The sequence below is a fragment of the Anticarsia gemmatalis genome, chromosome 8 (assembly GCF_050436995.1).
Source record: "Anticarsia gemmatalis isolate Benzon Research Colony breed Stoneville strain chromosome 8, ilAntGemm2 primary, whole genome shotgun sequence".
Taxonomy (NCBI): Eukaryota; Metazoa; Arthropoda; class Insecta; order Lepidoptera; family Erebidae; genus Anticarsia; species Anticarsia gemmatalis.
Genome location: NC_134752.1, coordinates 4,666,677 through 4,683,431, shown reverse-complemented (window position 1 = coordinate 4,683,431; position 16,755 = coordinate 4,666,677). Strand labels below are relative to the sequence as shown.

The 16,755-nt window shown below is 34.7% G+C and overlaps 1 protein-coding gene across 1 annotated transcript; it reads left to right on the top strand.

Moving 5' to 3' along the window:
* Nucleotides 1-6,213: 6,213 nt before the first annotated feature.
* Nucleotides 6,214-12,231, top strand: LOC142974572 (facilitated trehalose transporter Tret1-like). The gene is made up of 8 exons (XM_076116987.1): nucleotides 6,214-6,365; nucleotides 7,658-7,755; nucleotides 8,527-8,661; nucleotides 8,980-9,063; nucleotides 9,769-10,047; nucleotides 10,502-10,628; nucleotides 11,018-11,152; nucleotides 11,225-12,231. Exons 1-8 carry the CDS (start codon nucleotides 6,323-6,325, stop codon nucleotides 11,734-11,736), a joined length of 1,413 nt encoding a protein of 470 aa, XP_075973102.1. The 5' UTR covers nucleotides 6,214-6,322; the 3' UTR covers nucleotides 11,737-12,231.
* The last annotated feature ends 4,524 nt before the right edge of the window (nucleotides 12,232-16,755 follow it).

The window sequence follows — 16,755 nt, the reverse complement described above, 5'->3', positions numbered from 1 at the left end:
AAAAGGCATGTAAACAAATTGTTGCGTCTCTGTTTATCAACTGTTGGCACCTGTGATTCATAGAAATACATATTCCACAATATTGCGCAATAATCCGCAATACTGTAGTCACAAAATTCAACGAAAAATGTGTTAAGCAAGTTTTGTCAGCGTATAGGACGTTTAAAGGAAATTGATGATGAAACAGCGAAGGGTTGACAGGCCTCTCACTTGATCGACGGCTTGCTAATTGCTATTTTGAATGTGTAAACACGCGAGCTTCGAGTCCACTTGTTGGTTTAGCTTCGAGTTTGTGGCCACGGGAATATTGTTATACGTATAGACTTGCGGTTGTCTTCAACAGATTCGGGATAGCTTAGGTTTGAATGTTGTATTAAGACACTAATTAAAGTTTGTAAGTCGTTTTGACAACGTCTGTGAACAGAAACATAATTATATGGTTCGCAGGATTTGTCAATTTATTTTTAAGTCTAATGACAACAAATCTTTGGACTACACAAGATGGCTCCTTTAACTTCTAGCTGGATTCTCTACCACTAGCGACTACCGACAACCGGCTAGCTATCGAGATGAAAATCTGATCAGCGCCTCTAACGGGCGTCGTAGGAACTATTTTGGCAGTACATTTTAAGAGTTAAACTTTCGATACTCGACAATTCCAACCGTGCGTGCCAAACGCACGAACAAAATTGCGTTATTTTAAAATCGTGTTTGTTATAGATTATCCTGAATATCGGTCATGATATCTTAATCCAATGCTTACCTTGTTATACTGAGAGCGTGTCGTTTGGTCTTAATCAGCTGTCAAATAATAGCTAGGAATCTGACGTATCCAGTATATAGCAGTATCAACAGACGGCACGTGTAAAATATATGCCATCAAAAACATTCTGTAAAAACCTCAAGTCTCGCCGTAAAAAGTTGTGAGATCTATATAATACCAAGTCGATTAATCTATTTAGTCTCTACTTAAAGGACCTTCTGTCTTATGTTATTACGTATGTTATTATCATGCCAATTTAAAAAAAAATACCTTTAAAACAAATAGACCGACCTGGCCATCGCATGTTTTGATTATTAGTATGTATCACACTACACAGCACGACGAGAAGTTAATGCTCCTGAAATGTTAATGGCGAATTTGTGTTTTCTTGCGATGACCAAGTCGATCTATTTGTTTTAAAGGTATTTTTTTTTAAATTGGCATGATAATAACATACGTAATAACATAAGACAGAAGGTCCTTTAAGTAGAGACTAAATAGATTAATCGACTTGGTATTATATAGATCTCACAACTTTTTACGGCGAGACTTGAGGTTTTTACAGAATGTTTTTGATGGCATCTCACTTCTTTTTGTAGAGCGAACATAAGTCCAATTTGTATGGAAAGACGTTTTTTTTTCCTAATTCAACATATTTTCCTATGGGAATGTTGTTCAGTTTCATGGGCTAAACACCCTTACCCACCTTATACCCCCTCCCGTTATGCCTCATATAGTAGGTACCTATTTACACCAATTTATTTTATTTTCTACAGTAATAATAATTCATTAACTGCAAATGTAACCTTGTAATCTTATACATTTATAGGGGATTACAAAGTTATTGTTGCAGTTAGTGTATTTAGAAAACTGGACCGAAATTAGAAAATATTAAATTTTTCCCATGATTAAGACACTAAACCCTATTTGTATTCTAAATTTTAAGCTTTTAAGTCTGCTAGAAGTACCTTAGACTTTTGATGATCGGTGAGTCAGTGAGTCAGTGAATCAGTGAATCAGTGAATCAGTGAGTGACAAAATTCAAAATTTTAACAAGTGGTCATTCTTAAACTACTGGTTCAAATTGACTGAAATTTTAAATATACCGTGTTTATACAATGACTGATTAGTTGCTGAAAATCCAGGCTTCTTGTTTTATCCACAACGAAATTATAGGGGTGTCAAAAATAGCCCGAATTGCTTCGAGAAAAGGATGTTACGGCCGTGCCGCTTTTTTTTGCTCGACTTGCGGGGGCACTTCCGTGCCCCCAGATACAACTAGTGCCCGGGCGCGACTCTATCTGCGTGGAGTACAGTATTCTTGATTTTACAACAATATTTATTGCTGCTACACTCTTAGTAGTTAAAAAATGGTATTTAAAAATCTATAGCTACCACAAATGCGCAAAAGGTTCTTTTCAATTCAAACCCGTAGGTTTTAAGTGTAGCGCGCTCAGACAAACAAACAGAGAGAACAGACTCTTCAACTTCATATTATTATAGTAGGAAGAGTTATGGCTAAAAATAACTTTCGCTTACGACGTTTTATCTTTATTAGGCATTTAGTCCATATCTTTACATATTGGCTTGATTATGAATAAACAAATAAAAATATTGTGACTAAACAATTTACTAAAAAATGGTTAGTAATTTTATTATACACTAAACCTACATTATCACAGAGAAGCACCTCAATATCATCGAATACAGTGGACCAGCAGCGTTCAGCAAATATTTATTGATAGTTTAGCAATAGGTGCGATACTAAGCATTAATGTCACGTACGACACAGGAATCCCGTATTGTGTAGAACAATGTCCCACTACCACGAGTTGTGGCTATAATAGATAGTGTTTGAATACCAATAGGAAGCTAAGTTTAGTACCGTTTAAGTCAAAGATTGATATCGAAATAGATTCTACACTAAACAGGTAAATTGGACAGAAAGTCATGTCAAGTCAAGAACATATAGAAAGGATGATATTAGTATTTTTATAAGCATTGCAGCCCGTCTTTCTACAGTAGCGTGATTCTTTGCTCCTATCGACTTTCGACAACCGGCTAATTATTAAGAAATTTTGCATGAAAATCTGGCCAGCGTAACTAGCGGACGTCGTAGAAACTATTTTGACAGTACATTTTAAATGTCAATCTCTGGATCCTCGATATTACCAACTGCACAGTTGGTACTGTGGTATATAATATATATTATATTATAGAAGCGCGCTACAGTTCGTGTCAACGAGTATCGAGTTTAACATTTAAAATGTACCTACTGAAAAATTAATTCCAGCGACATCCGCTTGGGGCGCTGATCAGGTGTGCGGTTTGCGTTACCTTTTGATATGAGTGGTATAACATTGAATATAAATAACACTTAACAAGACTTGGAACTTAGCGCCATAACAACTCTTTTCCAGCTCTAAAATACTCATCCAAGGATGATTCATACATTGGAGGATTGGACCAAAATTGGTACCTCCCTGTATCTTATCTTCTTGGTAAGGTAACCATTGTAATATAAAGTTATCTAATACTATAGAGGAATTGACACGGTAATGCATTTTACGCTGTAGTGAAGGCCAAAGATCTTATCACTTGTTTGTATTTTTAAGAGATGATACTAAAACGATCAGATAATGATAAAACATCATTGTTAGTTTCCTCTATTTCGGTAGCAATAGTGTTTTGTTAAGATAAGCATATACACGGGGAAGACACATGGCCATGGCGTGGTGGACCACGTTGAGTAGAAACAAGTAAACAGTAGCGTGATTCTCTACGGTCGGTACAATCGAGTATCGAGACTTTGACATTTAAAATATACCTACTGTTAAAATAGTTTCAACGGCATCCGCTATAAGCGCTGAATAAATGTTCATACAATATTTTTCGTTAGAACCGCTAGTCTCCCGCACTAAGAATCGCTCTTGTGCACAATACTTTTACAACTAACGGACAACCAGACTCGAAACAGCTATTTGTTAATGTTAATTTTTCGTGTGGGAATCGAACCATGACCGATTGGCGTGGCTATCTTAACTACTGCGCCACGAAAGCAGTAAATTTTATTCTCCATTCCACTATTTAACTTAAAGGAAAGGAGACAAAACCTAAATGCGCCTGTTGCATGCAAGACAAAAGTAAATTAGAGTTAAACTAAGTAAGCAGATTCGTACATAATTAACGACAATCTGATTATCCGCAGCTCGTTAGTTTCAGAATACCTTTAGTTCACCGCCTCAAATCTGTGCGGTGAAGCAATTAAAATACACGTTTTAAATAACGTTTTACTAGGTTCATGTTCACATAGTTTATATTAATAAATTATGAATTTCCAGGAACCGGTCGGTATTGAAACCCACTGTGGTCATAAATATTATCGATTGGTCTCCTGATATTTATAATTAGTATAATAGTGAGCAGTAACGTTATGAGTCTATTAACGTTAAATAATTTCGTTTATTTAATAGACAAAATAATTAGCTTTTTGTTTGTGTTATAATTACGTGTAATTTCTCTTTTATATTTTTACTAATAATATAAATGCTAAATTTAGATGATCAGATGGATCTTTTTTTAATCTCAATTACGCTGAAACTGCAAAACAGATTTTGATGAAATTTAGCTGTGTTGCAGCTTATGAACCAGAATCACACATAGCCTATAGAAATACTAGATTTTGTCTGTGGTTTTCTACTTGACATAACGAAGGTTGCATGTTTTATTTCCGTCCCGGCGGACGGAGTAGCGACAAAAATCTAGTAATATAAAACACTATCCACCCGCTCTGACCTTTAAATAGTTATTTTACATAAAACTGTAACAAAATATACACTGAAAAATTCATCAGACATTGCAATATCTATTTTTGAAAACTGGGAAAAATTCCTTTAGCTAGATTTTCAGTTCAGCACTAACAGATAGACAGACAGGCTTTTAACTTTAATTTATAATATGTAATTAGTATGTAGTGAAGCTCCCAACATAAACAAACAAACAACCACCAGCTTCCTAGAACATGTAACATATTGTCTTGAAGATAAATCTCCCCATGTATGTTGTAATCTTCAAAGAGATTGGATCTATTATTATTTGTTGTACTCATGTATTTCGAGGAAATCTTGATAGTGGGAATATCCAAATTTGTTTGACACCTGTGACGAATTCGTATCTTTAAGTGTACTTTACCTATCTATAAATAATTGTAACCACCTAAATATCAATACTGAAATGTCACTTCAGAAATTTATTTATTTATTTATAGCTGACCCACAACAACTTCTTGTTATATAGCCTAAAGCCTTTCTCGATAAATGGACCATCTGACACTGAAATAATTTTGCTAAATCCAACCAGTAGTTTCTGAGATTTGCGCGTTCAAAAAAACAAACAAACTCTTCAGCTTTATAATATTAGTAAAGATAGTATAGATTACCACCTCACACTAATAGTTTCAACTACACATGTAAGTTATAAGTACATTAGAATTTTCTTAATAAAATATATAAAGAACATCGTAATAAATTAACAATGAATAGCGCTAGGGGTTGCGATTGAATGAAGGTAATGCTAACTGGCTGTTAGGAGTCTCTGTTATTGTAAGCATGATAATGGTGGTCTGAAAAAGAATTCTGTTGTTTTAACGACTATGCAACACGGTGTCTTAGATTCGTCTCCTTCATCAGGCAAAGTGCTATATTTATCCAATTGTCGGATCAATAATATATTCAAAAGCTTTTGTTGCGTGCGCTGGTATTGATGATGATGATTATTCATGACCCCTCAATACATTAAAGTATACATACAAATTTCACCTATATCGCTCCAGCTTTTAAAGGAATATATTTTTTTGTTATTATGATGAACACATTTAGTTACAGATTAATAATACATACATTTATATTATCACGCTTGCTATATGTGTAGGTATAATCAGAAATGTATGAAATACAACTTCGCTTCGCTGTTTATAATGTCAGTCCCAGTTCCCAATAGGGGGCGAGCCTATTGCCAAATACCGAGCATGTTCAATTCCGGGCTACTATTAAGAATAACTTTAATGTCAATTAGAAAATACCAATATCATTTTGCCCGACCCAGGAATCGAGCCCAGGACCTCGTGACTGGCACTACCAACTACCAACTACTCACTCACTACCAACCGCGCCAAAGAGGTTAAGGTGGGACAGAATGATTATATCATTATAGGTATATTAAGGGTTTCCCACGAATTTGATGGGTTCCATTGATGCTAAACGGTTAGTCATATCGCCTGGCCAAGTAGTGAGTAACTAAAACCGAACTACAAACATCAATGATTCTGTCAAAATCATTGATAAAGCCATGTTATATTTGTCAGTAATCTATATAGTTTCCGGTGATATGCATCCAATGTTATTCTCACGATAAGTTCTAGATATATATTTAAACAATATACATTTTACAAACAATCGTAGTACTCGGTTCAAGTAACGCGGAAACTGAATGATTTTACGTATGCGATTTAATATTGTGTACGGTAAATTTATCAGTACATATTAAGTTAACACAGTGAAAATGAAAAAGTCTTATAAAGTACAATATTTATCCACGTTTGCGGGTGAGTACATTATATCATTTTTTTTTGTTATTTCATAGATTTGTGTTTATAACAGTTATGTTAGTGATGGTATGATGTATTAAAAATGAGTCTATGTTAAGATCGGACTCAAGGCCTAACCCTTCCTCATTGACCCTTGTCTAGCAGTGGGACATTGACCCGTAAAATTTTTAATTTGCACTTGGTCTTTCGTCTCAATCTCCCTTTAATTTTATTCAAAAATAGCTCCTAAAATAAATTATTTAATGCAACCAATTTTTAACCATATAGGAATTTTAAAAAACTCTACACAATCGTAGAAAACCAAACTGAATGTTTTTTTCTCACCAAGCAGTAATATTGTTTATTCATTCTTTAATAGGCTTTATACGGTATATACTCAAGCTATGGAAAACCATAATAAACAAATACGAAAAAATGTTCATTCTCTTACCTCATCGATACAATCAGTACAGTAACACTTATCTATGTATTTATCTCCAATACTCACAAGGTAATCTTGTCACCGAAAATAGCAACTCTTTTCTAAACTGGGATAAGTATTCATAACTTTTAAACTCTCGCGTTGCATGTTTAATGTATAATAGGATATGGGAATTAACGCGAACACGCATTTTACCTTAAAATGCCTAACGGTTCGGTGCAGGTTGCACTTGCCGTGGTCGCAGGCTGACTTCAGCCTGTTCGCGTTAATTCCCGTATTCTATTATACATGAGATAAGTATTATCCGAAGTCAGATTTCTGCACCCTCGACTATAAAATTATTGTAAAACACATTAAACAGGCCCCTAATTTTTTCTCGTTGTTTTATTGGGCCCTGGGTCATAGGCCTCTTTGCTTTGAAGAACTCATAAAGCAGTTGGTAAGCCTGCAGTTCCACTGGGTTATAAAAGTGTGGAATGCAGGATGTCCGTGTTTTCGTTTCATATTACTGCATTATTTTAGTCTATCAACTTAGTAGCGAGCACTGTATGCAAGGTTAGCGGCTGGAACAGCTATACAAACGACCTGTAGCCTGTTTGATACGGCTAGTTTATTTTGAAATGACACAAAGTTATTTATATTATTTAGATTCACCAACAGTTATTACAATGATTCGTACATAGGTATTTTTAACTTACACATCTAACTAATTGCATAACTACTTATAGGTGAATATAGCATGCGTTGGAATTTAATAACATTAAGAATAAGCTATAAATCATAATCTAGAGTCTTCCTTACTAAGTTGTCGGACTAAAGGTACTTGTAACAAAATTGGTGTTAGAGTAAATTATTATCATTTTTACAGTGTCACTGGCCGCCGTGACGATTGGCGTTCTACTCGCATGGACTACACCTGTATTACCGAAGTTACTAAACAATGAGACTCCGGTCAACATTACACCGGTAAGACAATAGCGTAATATTTATTTATGACATTGGGAGCTCGTGACTTAGTAACAAAAGTCGCACGAATTGATCTCTGGGGTTAAGTTACGCTTAACAAGGTTGCTCTGTGGATGGGTGACCATCTTGTACATATGGGGTTTCTCCGTGTTTTGGGAGGCACGTTAAGTTGTGGTCCCAGCTGCCATTTTCTAGAGAAGATCTTTGACTGTCCTTACCAGTAGTCAAAAGTTTGAAAGTCTGACAACCAGTCTTGCCGTGGGTTATCGTGTTATAAGCCAGATAGATAAGTCATTGACCATAATAATGTAAGTCATTGACCCAAAGACACATAGCGACGACCTTTTGTCGGTAGCTCTTTCAAACGCATCATATATATTATTCATAAACATAGACTTGCAGACTGCCTTTGAAATGAAGTCACCGATATCGAACTGTTGACACGTGTCGGCGGCTTTCCGAAGGAGGTACAACAAGACATTTCCAGACTTAAACTTTTGCTTCGAATAAATTTGTTAATCATTATCATCGGGCCATATTTTCCCCCTTTTTGAAACATTTTTTATTGGTACTCGCGTGCTCCTGTTGGTCGTAGCGTGATGTTATAAATAGGCTATTCAACAGTAAATTAACAACATAATTTTTCAATTCGCACCAGTAGTTCCTGAGATTAGCGCGTTCAAAGAGACAAACAAACTCTTCAGCTTTATAATATTGGTATAGATGTGTATATTGTGTATGCTTGTACAATAATTTGATATTTGCTTTCAGAAACAAATATCTTGGATGGCATCAGTGGGTTTCCCTGGATACATAGTTGGTAGTTTAATAGCGCGATTTTTCACTGACAACGTCGGGAGGCGACTCACCCTATTGGGAAGTGCTGTGCCTATCTTGATTGCAACGGTAATACTATACTTTATACATATCTCACTTACTGTTTTAAAATTGTATACCATCTTATTCATAAACACACTATAAACCTATTTTAGTTAAAAATCTACTATAATATGTTTTCTCTTTTTCTTTTTCTAAGGAGTGAACGAAACAAAACTCTTTATAAACCTTTCATAACTTCATATATTTTTATGAATAAGAGGGTAATTTAATGAAATTAGTAAAATCGGAACCAAAATTGCCATTTGGAAATCCAACTGTTGTCCATTATTCTAGAACTATTTTGTATATTGATTTTGTCTTAACAAAAACAAAATATATTTTCAGATATCTATTTCTACCACGACGTCAGTATGGTTGCTTTATATGACTCAATTTCTATGGGGAATAGCCAGCGCTATAGTAGGAAACGTAAGTGATAAATTGAATTATATAATGTTTTGAGTTACATATTATATACATATTAATTATATAGTTATGAATTGCTATATTGTTATGAAATCCTAACTATTAGGTCGGGGAAAAAGTCTTTTCGCATTATAGTATGTATGAATTTGTAATAAAATCTTTTCTCTACAAAAAACCTCGATATTGGAGTACCTCACAAGCTCACTGAAAGAAACCTAATGAACCGTGTACTCATTTGTGATTCTTGAAGCCAAATAGATTTTATTACAAGTTTATACATACTTTAATGCGAAAAGACTTTTTCCCCGACCTAATATTTCGGTCGCTCTTCGGGAGTGAGTGCGACTGCTGTGATCAGTTCCAATACTTCCAATCGTGAGTCGTACGAAAAGTAATAGTTATTCCTATGATATTCTATACTGTGATTCCTATTCTTATTGATTGCTCGAAGTGCAAGAAGAGAGAATAGCGAAACTTACCTTACATTCACTTTTCGTGCAATAGAACTCTGAAAAACAAGTATAACTGGTAGTGTAATAGTTGGTCCTTCGCCTGATTTCTTGTCGGTTGCGTTAGCTGAAGTTTCTGTGTATTGCACGCAGTTGGCTAGTACAGGCATACATAAATATTTGGGGCGAGAGAATCTTTTAAGATATTATTATGTATCGATGTTTTAAAGAGATAAAGCATAATATGTCTTTCTTGCAGGTGACCACACCGTATCTAGCAGAAATATCAAGTAAAGAAATCAGAGGCACAATATTGGCAATCAACTTCTACTGCTTCAGTTTAGGAAATTTCTTTGCTATGTGTGTGGGGCCGCTCGTTTCGTACAACGTTTTGAATTGGTCAATACTACCCCTGCCTATTTGCTACTTCATCGCCTGCTATTTTGTGCCTGAATCACCTTATTATTTGTTAAAAGAAAATAAGGTGGATGCAGCGAGACAAGCTTTGATTAAACTGAGTGAGAGCAAGGATAAAAATGTAAGAATTTAAAACCTATGTATAACTGCCTTCGTGGCGCAGTGGTTAAGGTCACCACGCCGCTACGATTGCGTCGGAAGGTCGTGGGATCGATTCTCACACGGAACAATTATTTGTGCGATCCACAAACAATTGTTTCGGGTCTGGTCGTGCTTTGAGCCCGTTGTTTGTAAAAGTCCCTGCGCCACGAGAGCAATTCTTCATGAAGAAAAAAATTCTAAAATGCCATGGATTATTAATCACCCACCATGCCGAAACATGAAAACTTAAACAAGTAATCTACAATTGTGTTTATCCTCAAGTAATACTGCACAATCTCAATTAAACTTTTGCTTTAACTTGACAAATTACATTTATTGGTAAAAAGAAGAGAAGTAGTTTCGACAAAAAAATCGAAACTGAAATAGATAAGTAAACTTTCAGTCGCCTAAAATTGCGTAATATCATGTTTTAGCTTGAAGAGATAGAAGAAAAACTGTCGGTCATGAGATCCGATGTTCAAACGGAGACGGTTCGAGATGGTACGCTTAAAGAACTGTTTACTGGCAAGCAGTACCGAAAGCCGTTAATAATGATGATTGGTAAGTTCTCTTGCTTTCATTTTCACTTAGCTTTCTATGTTAATTGTAAGGCCTTATATCTGCCAAACATTCTTTATTTCATTACCTCCGTGGCGCAGTGGATTTCGCCGCCACACCGATATCACTGCTTCGGGAGGTTGTGGGTTCGATTTCCACACGGATCATTATTTGTGCGAGCCACAAATAATTGTTTCGGATCTAGTTGTACTATGTGTCCGATATATGTATGTTTGTAAAATGCCGCGCGACACAAGAGCAAAAAAGCGGGAAATATTCCCGGTGAAATTAACTACGTCATCGACTTACGTTTACGTTACCGTTACCCCTATCTGCCCTTGTCATGTTATTGTCTACCCAGGAGTCCAGCTAAATGCTTTTTTTATTTGCAGGGTTAAAACTGACATCAGTATTGAGTGGATCTGTAGCCATTTTACAGTATTTAGGTATTATCATTGAAGAATGTGAGATGGATATCTCGTTGTCCACTGCACTGCTTATATTCGCAGCTATTAATCTTTTTTCTGGTAAGAAGTCTGGTATCACGATATGTACAATGTGATTTTACAGTTGTGATTCTAATAAGTTTTGTTTTACAGGTATTTTGTTATCAATCATAGTGGACAAGATTGGACGACGTCCATTGTTGTTGTTCTCGTACATCAGCTCGGGGGTCACGCTTGCTATTTCGGCGTATTTTTTCACCCACCCTACTTTCTTCCGTTACTCCAACTACGTACCCTTTGTAGGAATCATTATATTCACTGTATTGTCAACAGTGGGCTACAACAGCTTAGGTTATGTTCTTTTAGCTGAAATATTCCCTCTCAATGTGAAATTAGTTGCGACAACATTCATTAATGTTCTTGGTGGAGCCACAAATTTCTTAGTCGCAAAAAGCTATCAACAGATGAAGGATGTACTGGGTATGCCTGGAACGTTCGCTTTCTATGCCTGTTCCACTTTCGTGGGAGCACTGTTTACTTACTTCTTGGTAGTAGAAACGAAGGGCAAGAGTTTGAGGGAAATCCAGGAATCATTAGAAGCAGCTGCAGAAAATAAGACTGAGGACAGAGTAAGAGCGCATAGTTCAGAGGATGCACTTGCTTAACCTAAAAATATAATAAAAAAATGTGTTAAGAAATTTGTAGAATTGGCTAGTTGCATCAAAAATATATATATTTTTTTGTAAATTACTGAAATATAGGTTGAATTGTGAATGAGTCACAACGTACATTCTCGCTCTGTTGATTAAACGATTTTATTCAACTAAGAGCGAGGAAAAGAGTACAAATAAGCAAAAATTCAGATACCCGTTTAAGTTCCACATAAGATAATGACAGACGTTTATCAAAACGGAACTTATGGAAGGTTTCTGTTGCGGGCGTTTTATTGCACTTCGAGTAACCCACCTGTTACGCACTGAATCAACTGCTAAACTGAGAAAAAAATGAAAATAACTAGCAAATGAACTGTAGGCTCCTGTATGTTTGAGGACTATAGTGTGGTACCTTATGTCATAGTTTTTAATATACTTAATTATTAAAATTCCTACATAGTTTTTAGAGTTTATCTTAATTGTAATGTTTGTAAATTAAACGTTTATACAGCAAAGTATTTTTGGGTATCCCTATTTTCATTATCCTTCTTAATATTTAAGATAAAGAAATAACAATTTCATCCCAATTTTAGTAAATGGAGTGTGTCCCACTTAGAAGCAACGTATTACTAAATTAAAGTATATGCTGTATTACAATAAAATAAAAAAGAACAATGCCTTTTGCTGTTCTATCCGAATGAAAATGCCTCGCGCCCGTCGCTGCAAATCACTATAAAACATCCAAAATTGTTATAAAAATATACGTAAATAAGTTTGTTATCAGAACATCTGGAGTATTACAAGCGGACACAGCAAGATGGACACCTTCCTCTCTTTTATTTCCCCCGTGTCTACTGATCTGTTTTTCTCAACGATAGACAGTATTTTTCCCTTTGTTGTTTCGAGAATAAATGCTTAAGATAGGCATCAGGATAAGGAGCTTTGACAAATCGCACTGAGCCGCCGGCTGTGCGTGCTTTGTATTGAAATTGTTTCTTTATTTACTTGTCTAGTGTGTCTTCTATAAATATTTTGCGATAAAAAATCAAATTTCACGCCCTATTCCGTATTATAAAATGCAGTCGTTTTGAACTCGCGAAAACGTTTATAGTTGATAAAATGTGTGATTCTTAAGTTTTCGATAAAATTGTATTAAACTTATTTAAAATTTTGTATAAATCTGTTAGTTATTGGCGCCTATTGTGCGACGTCCCTGTCACAAAATCTGTGGAACTCAAACCTAACTATAAAAAAAAGTAGGAAACACTCATTTGTATAAGGAGATCAAAGTAATTGCGGCATTATTATAATATAGGATAATATAAAAGGCAATAAACTATCGAATTTCCGTACCCAATTACGGTTATATTTTGGCAAGTTGACCAGTAATATTTTTCTTGTATATTATTTGTTATCCAATTATGGGCCGTCGACTTAGTCGAGTGCAAGCATAACACAGGAAATCGGTGGAGAAGTTTATTGCCTTTTGGTAGGTGTATAATGGAATATACGTTTTTTCATAGCTAAATTCACATGGTAATAAGTACCTATAATTCTAGCTAAATATGAAGTGGCTTAAAAAGAATACGAATTATATTTCAAAATTTCAGTTATCTCATTTATCAAGCGGTTTCGAAAGGCAGATTGCCTCTTGATCGCAAAAAAAGCTCGATTAGACAGTAGTTAGTTAGATTTATAAATGTATGAAACAATGCTCTTTTACACAGAGTAGAAAAAAAAGGGACACGGAGAAAACTATTTGAGACATTGAAGGTACCGTTATTTACTTACACTAAGAAACAGAACAGTGAAAGTTTTTTTCTTAAAGCGGGAATAACCGGAAATCGAACTCACATTTATTTTTCATAAAATAACCTTTTACAATTTAACTGCGCTAATCGATAGTGTCTCTTATATTAAACATTACAGCAACCAGTTTTATAAGTTATTGACACCGATATTTAAATTAAATAGCTTTGAAGCAAAGCTCGCCAATTGTTCTGAACAATAGTCTTCTCTCAATACATTATAAAGCACGTAAAATCAAAACACTTGGCAGTATTAGACTGGATCTAGGCTGAAATAGGCTGATCATCAATCATGTCTCGCCTGCCTATAATGAATGATGTTATGTTAATGTCTTAATCTTCGATGGCTGAGCTAACACGGCCATAGAGCGAGACTTAATTAGTTTGCTCTGTTTGTACTGTATTGGCTATCTTGTACCTACTTAGGTGGGCTTAGATTATGTAAACGTTATATGATTAGTTAATCTAACCGCATCTGTGTTTGAATTGGATTATTGCGTCTTTTGTGAGATTGTTGTGATTGCACAAGATTTTAGTCTAACGACACATCTGCGTAACATTCGGTGCCGACCATTTTATTCGACACGCATGCCGAAAATCTAGCAGAAAGTACATTGTGTTGAGAGTAGAACTGAATTTTCCGTTGCAGAACGTTCAGCGGATAGATATGTCGCTATAATGAATAGACAATCATCTCTTTATCTGATATTTGTAATTATGCATATCCTGATATACATATGGAGCCACGCTATTTAGCTTATTTTATTAAGTAAACTTTTCAGTTCCTGCCCGCTGGACTCAGATATTATTTTTAATGTTTCGCAACAAAAAATCACGAGGCATCGCGTTAAAATTACTGTAATGTTTCATATCGACACAAAGACAGGTACACACAAGCAAAACATCATGCAATAAAGGCAAAACTAATAAATCTAATGCAACATAATCCCCTGTACCATTTTTTTCTCCACTCATATAAAGCCAATTTCATTTATCCCTAATCAATAAAGAAACAACGAACGGCATTAAAACATAAGCTTCTTACGTTTTCCGTATCAAATGATTGGAAAGATATTGAAGCGCCCTCTGGCGGGGAAAAATGCAAATTACTTCGTTAGAAGGGTTTTATACAGTTTAGTGAAGTTAACCGCACTTATTTCATTGAGAAATTATCTTAATGACGTTGCTCCAAGTTGGTGTTCGGCTTTCGAAGTATAATTGAGTTTTGTTAATGTTTAATTGTTAAAAAGGTTGATGAATATCCTAGTAGTTGGATGAAGGGTTTTTGTACAGTTGTAAGTTGGCTTAGAAATATTTGTAGAGATTAGTAATTCGTCTTGATCATTTTGACTTTTTACTAGGCTGAGCCTTGTTTTGCTCTTGATTGATAGACCTTTTAAATTAATTATTTAAAGTGTAAAGTGTTGGTCTAGAAAACATTGGAGACGATAGTATATTATCTTCGCCAAAAAAGCATCCAATTGTTCACTTTTTTTTTTGGGTGTATCCATGTCTTTATTGCTAACAATAGAATTTTATTACATATTATACAGTAGAAAACTTATATAACTAAATATTTACATTAAATTATTAAAATTAAAACTATATATACACATTGACGAAAAAAAAACAAATATATAAAAAAAATAAGAATATAAAAGAAAGGAGGCGCGCTACGCGTCGTAGTACTCCTCCACATCGCTGTCCAATTGTTCAGAGACGTTGATGAGTTTATATTGCTGGACTGAAGTATAAAGTCAATAAAAATTACGTACATGCATAAAATCACACCTTTCTCTCTTGGGCGTATGCCAAGACCAGAGAACATCATTAGCGATTATCCTGCTTCAGTCATATTCATACATATTATTATTGTAAATTTAAAGACATCTCTTTAAGATCTGCAAATAAGTAGTTAATGGTTAAAATAAACATAAAAATGTATTATCATACTACATACATAAAATCATGCCAACCATGCTTCCCATAGGGGTAGGCTGAGACCAAAGAACGCCTTTTAGTACGACACTTACAAAGTTCCTTTGCTTCATTTGCCGTCTGTCCGTTTGCAAGACATCAATTTTTATCAATTTAAATAAAAAAACAACTACTCCGAACCATACGAAAAGTTATTACCTAAATTTTAATTTAAGCAATATTAAAAGCATCATACAAGATTATAAGGATTAAGTTAACAATCCCGAAATAGAACACAAACTCCAGCACAGTACTCTAGCGTTGAAGGGAAAGCGATAATAAATCTAACCAAGTTTAAAACTTTCAGTTAAGGAGATACGTATAAATCAGATGCTTTATCAAATAATTTTAAATATTTTTAACATCACTAAACCTTGAATAAAACTTGCCTTATAAAATTTACGATGGAAAATGTATTACCAAAGTCATTTGAATTTACTAAAATATCTGAGACAACCGATTTAACAACAAAGTATACCTATGATAATTATAATTAAACTCCCTTCAAGTTGTCCTCAAGTTAAAAATGATTTTTGGTTATCATTTTAATCATAGAATTCATTTCTTATTCCTGTTGTTTTAGCAAACAATACTAGATTACCTGTATTAATACAACTGAACCTAGATTTAAGTCTTAGACAAACTAACATTTTAGTTGTGTCCATTCTAAAGCTAGTTCTCACAACCAATTGCCTATTCAAACGTACAGAAACTTTTCCGTACTGAGTATAAAATAAACTTATTTTGTTTTTACTGCACCAACTTGTGAAGTGCACACTGGGCGAGGATTTAGCCATCAAAAACTTAAAATAGCGGGAAAACTATTTCAAGTAAGATGTGGGAGTTTTGTAATGACTTCGGATTTCTGAATTCAACATAGAATGCTGCGTAGTTTTTACAAATAATATAGTATAGGTCGAGTGTAAATTCAACTTTTACGGAAAGGAATAATTCAAAAGTAAAGCTGCTATTAACGGTTTTAAATTCTAGTGACTTGTAAACATAATATTATAACGCAACGGGCATTAAACGGGATATATTTTTAGTCATTGCAACGCCACGGCCGATGCAATACGATCGAAATGTCGGGTAAACAAATAAGTATCGTGACCTTCAATTTATCAACCACGTTGAGGACCCGTTGCATTATAATATCAAAGCTGATTTATGTACTTTATTAAAGTGGAATATACTAACTTTACTTATTGTTCATACAGTCTAGTCATACAAAACGTAATAGAAAATC

Coding starts and splice junctions, on each gene's coding strand:
- LOC142974572 (XM_076116987.1), top strand. CDS start 6,323: ATGAAAAAGTCTTATAAAGTACAATATTTATCCACGTTTGCGG. Junction 9,064..9,768: donor CCAGCGCTATAGTAGGAAAC/GTAAGTGATAAA, acceptor TCTTTCTTGCAG/GTGACCACACCGTATCTAGC. Junction 10,629..11,017: donor GCCGTTAATAATGATGATTG/GTAAGTTCTCTT, acceptor TTTTATTTGCAG/GGTTAAAACTGACATCAGTA.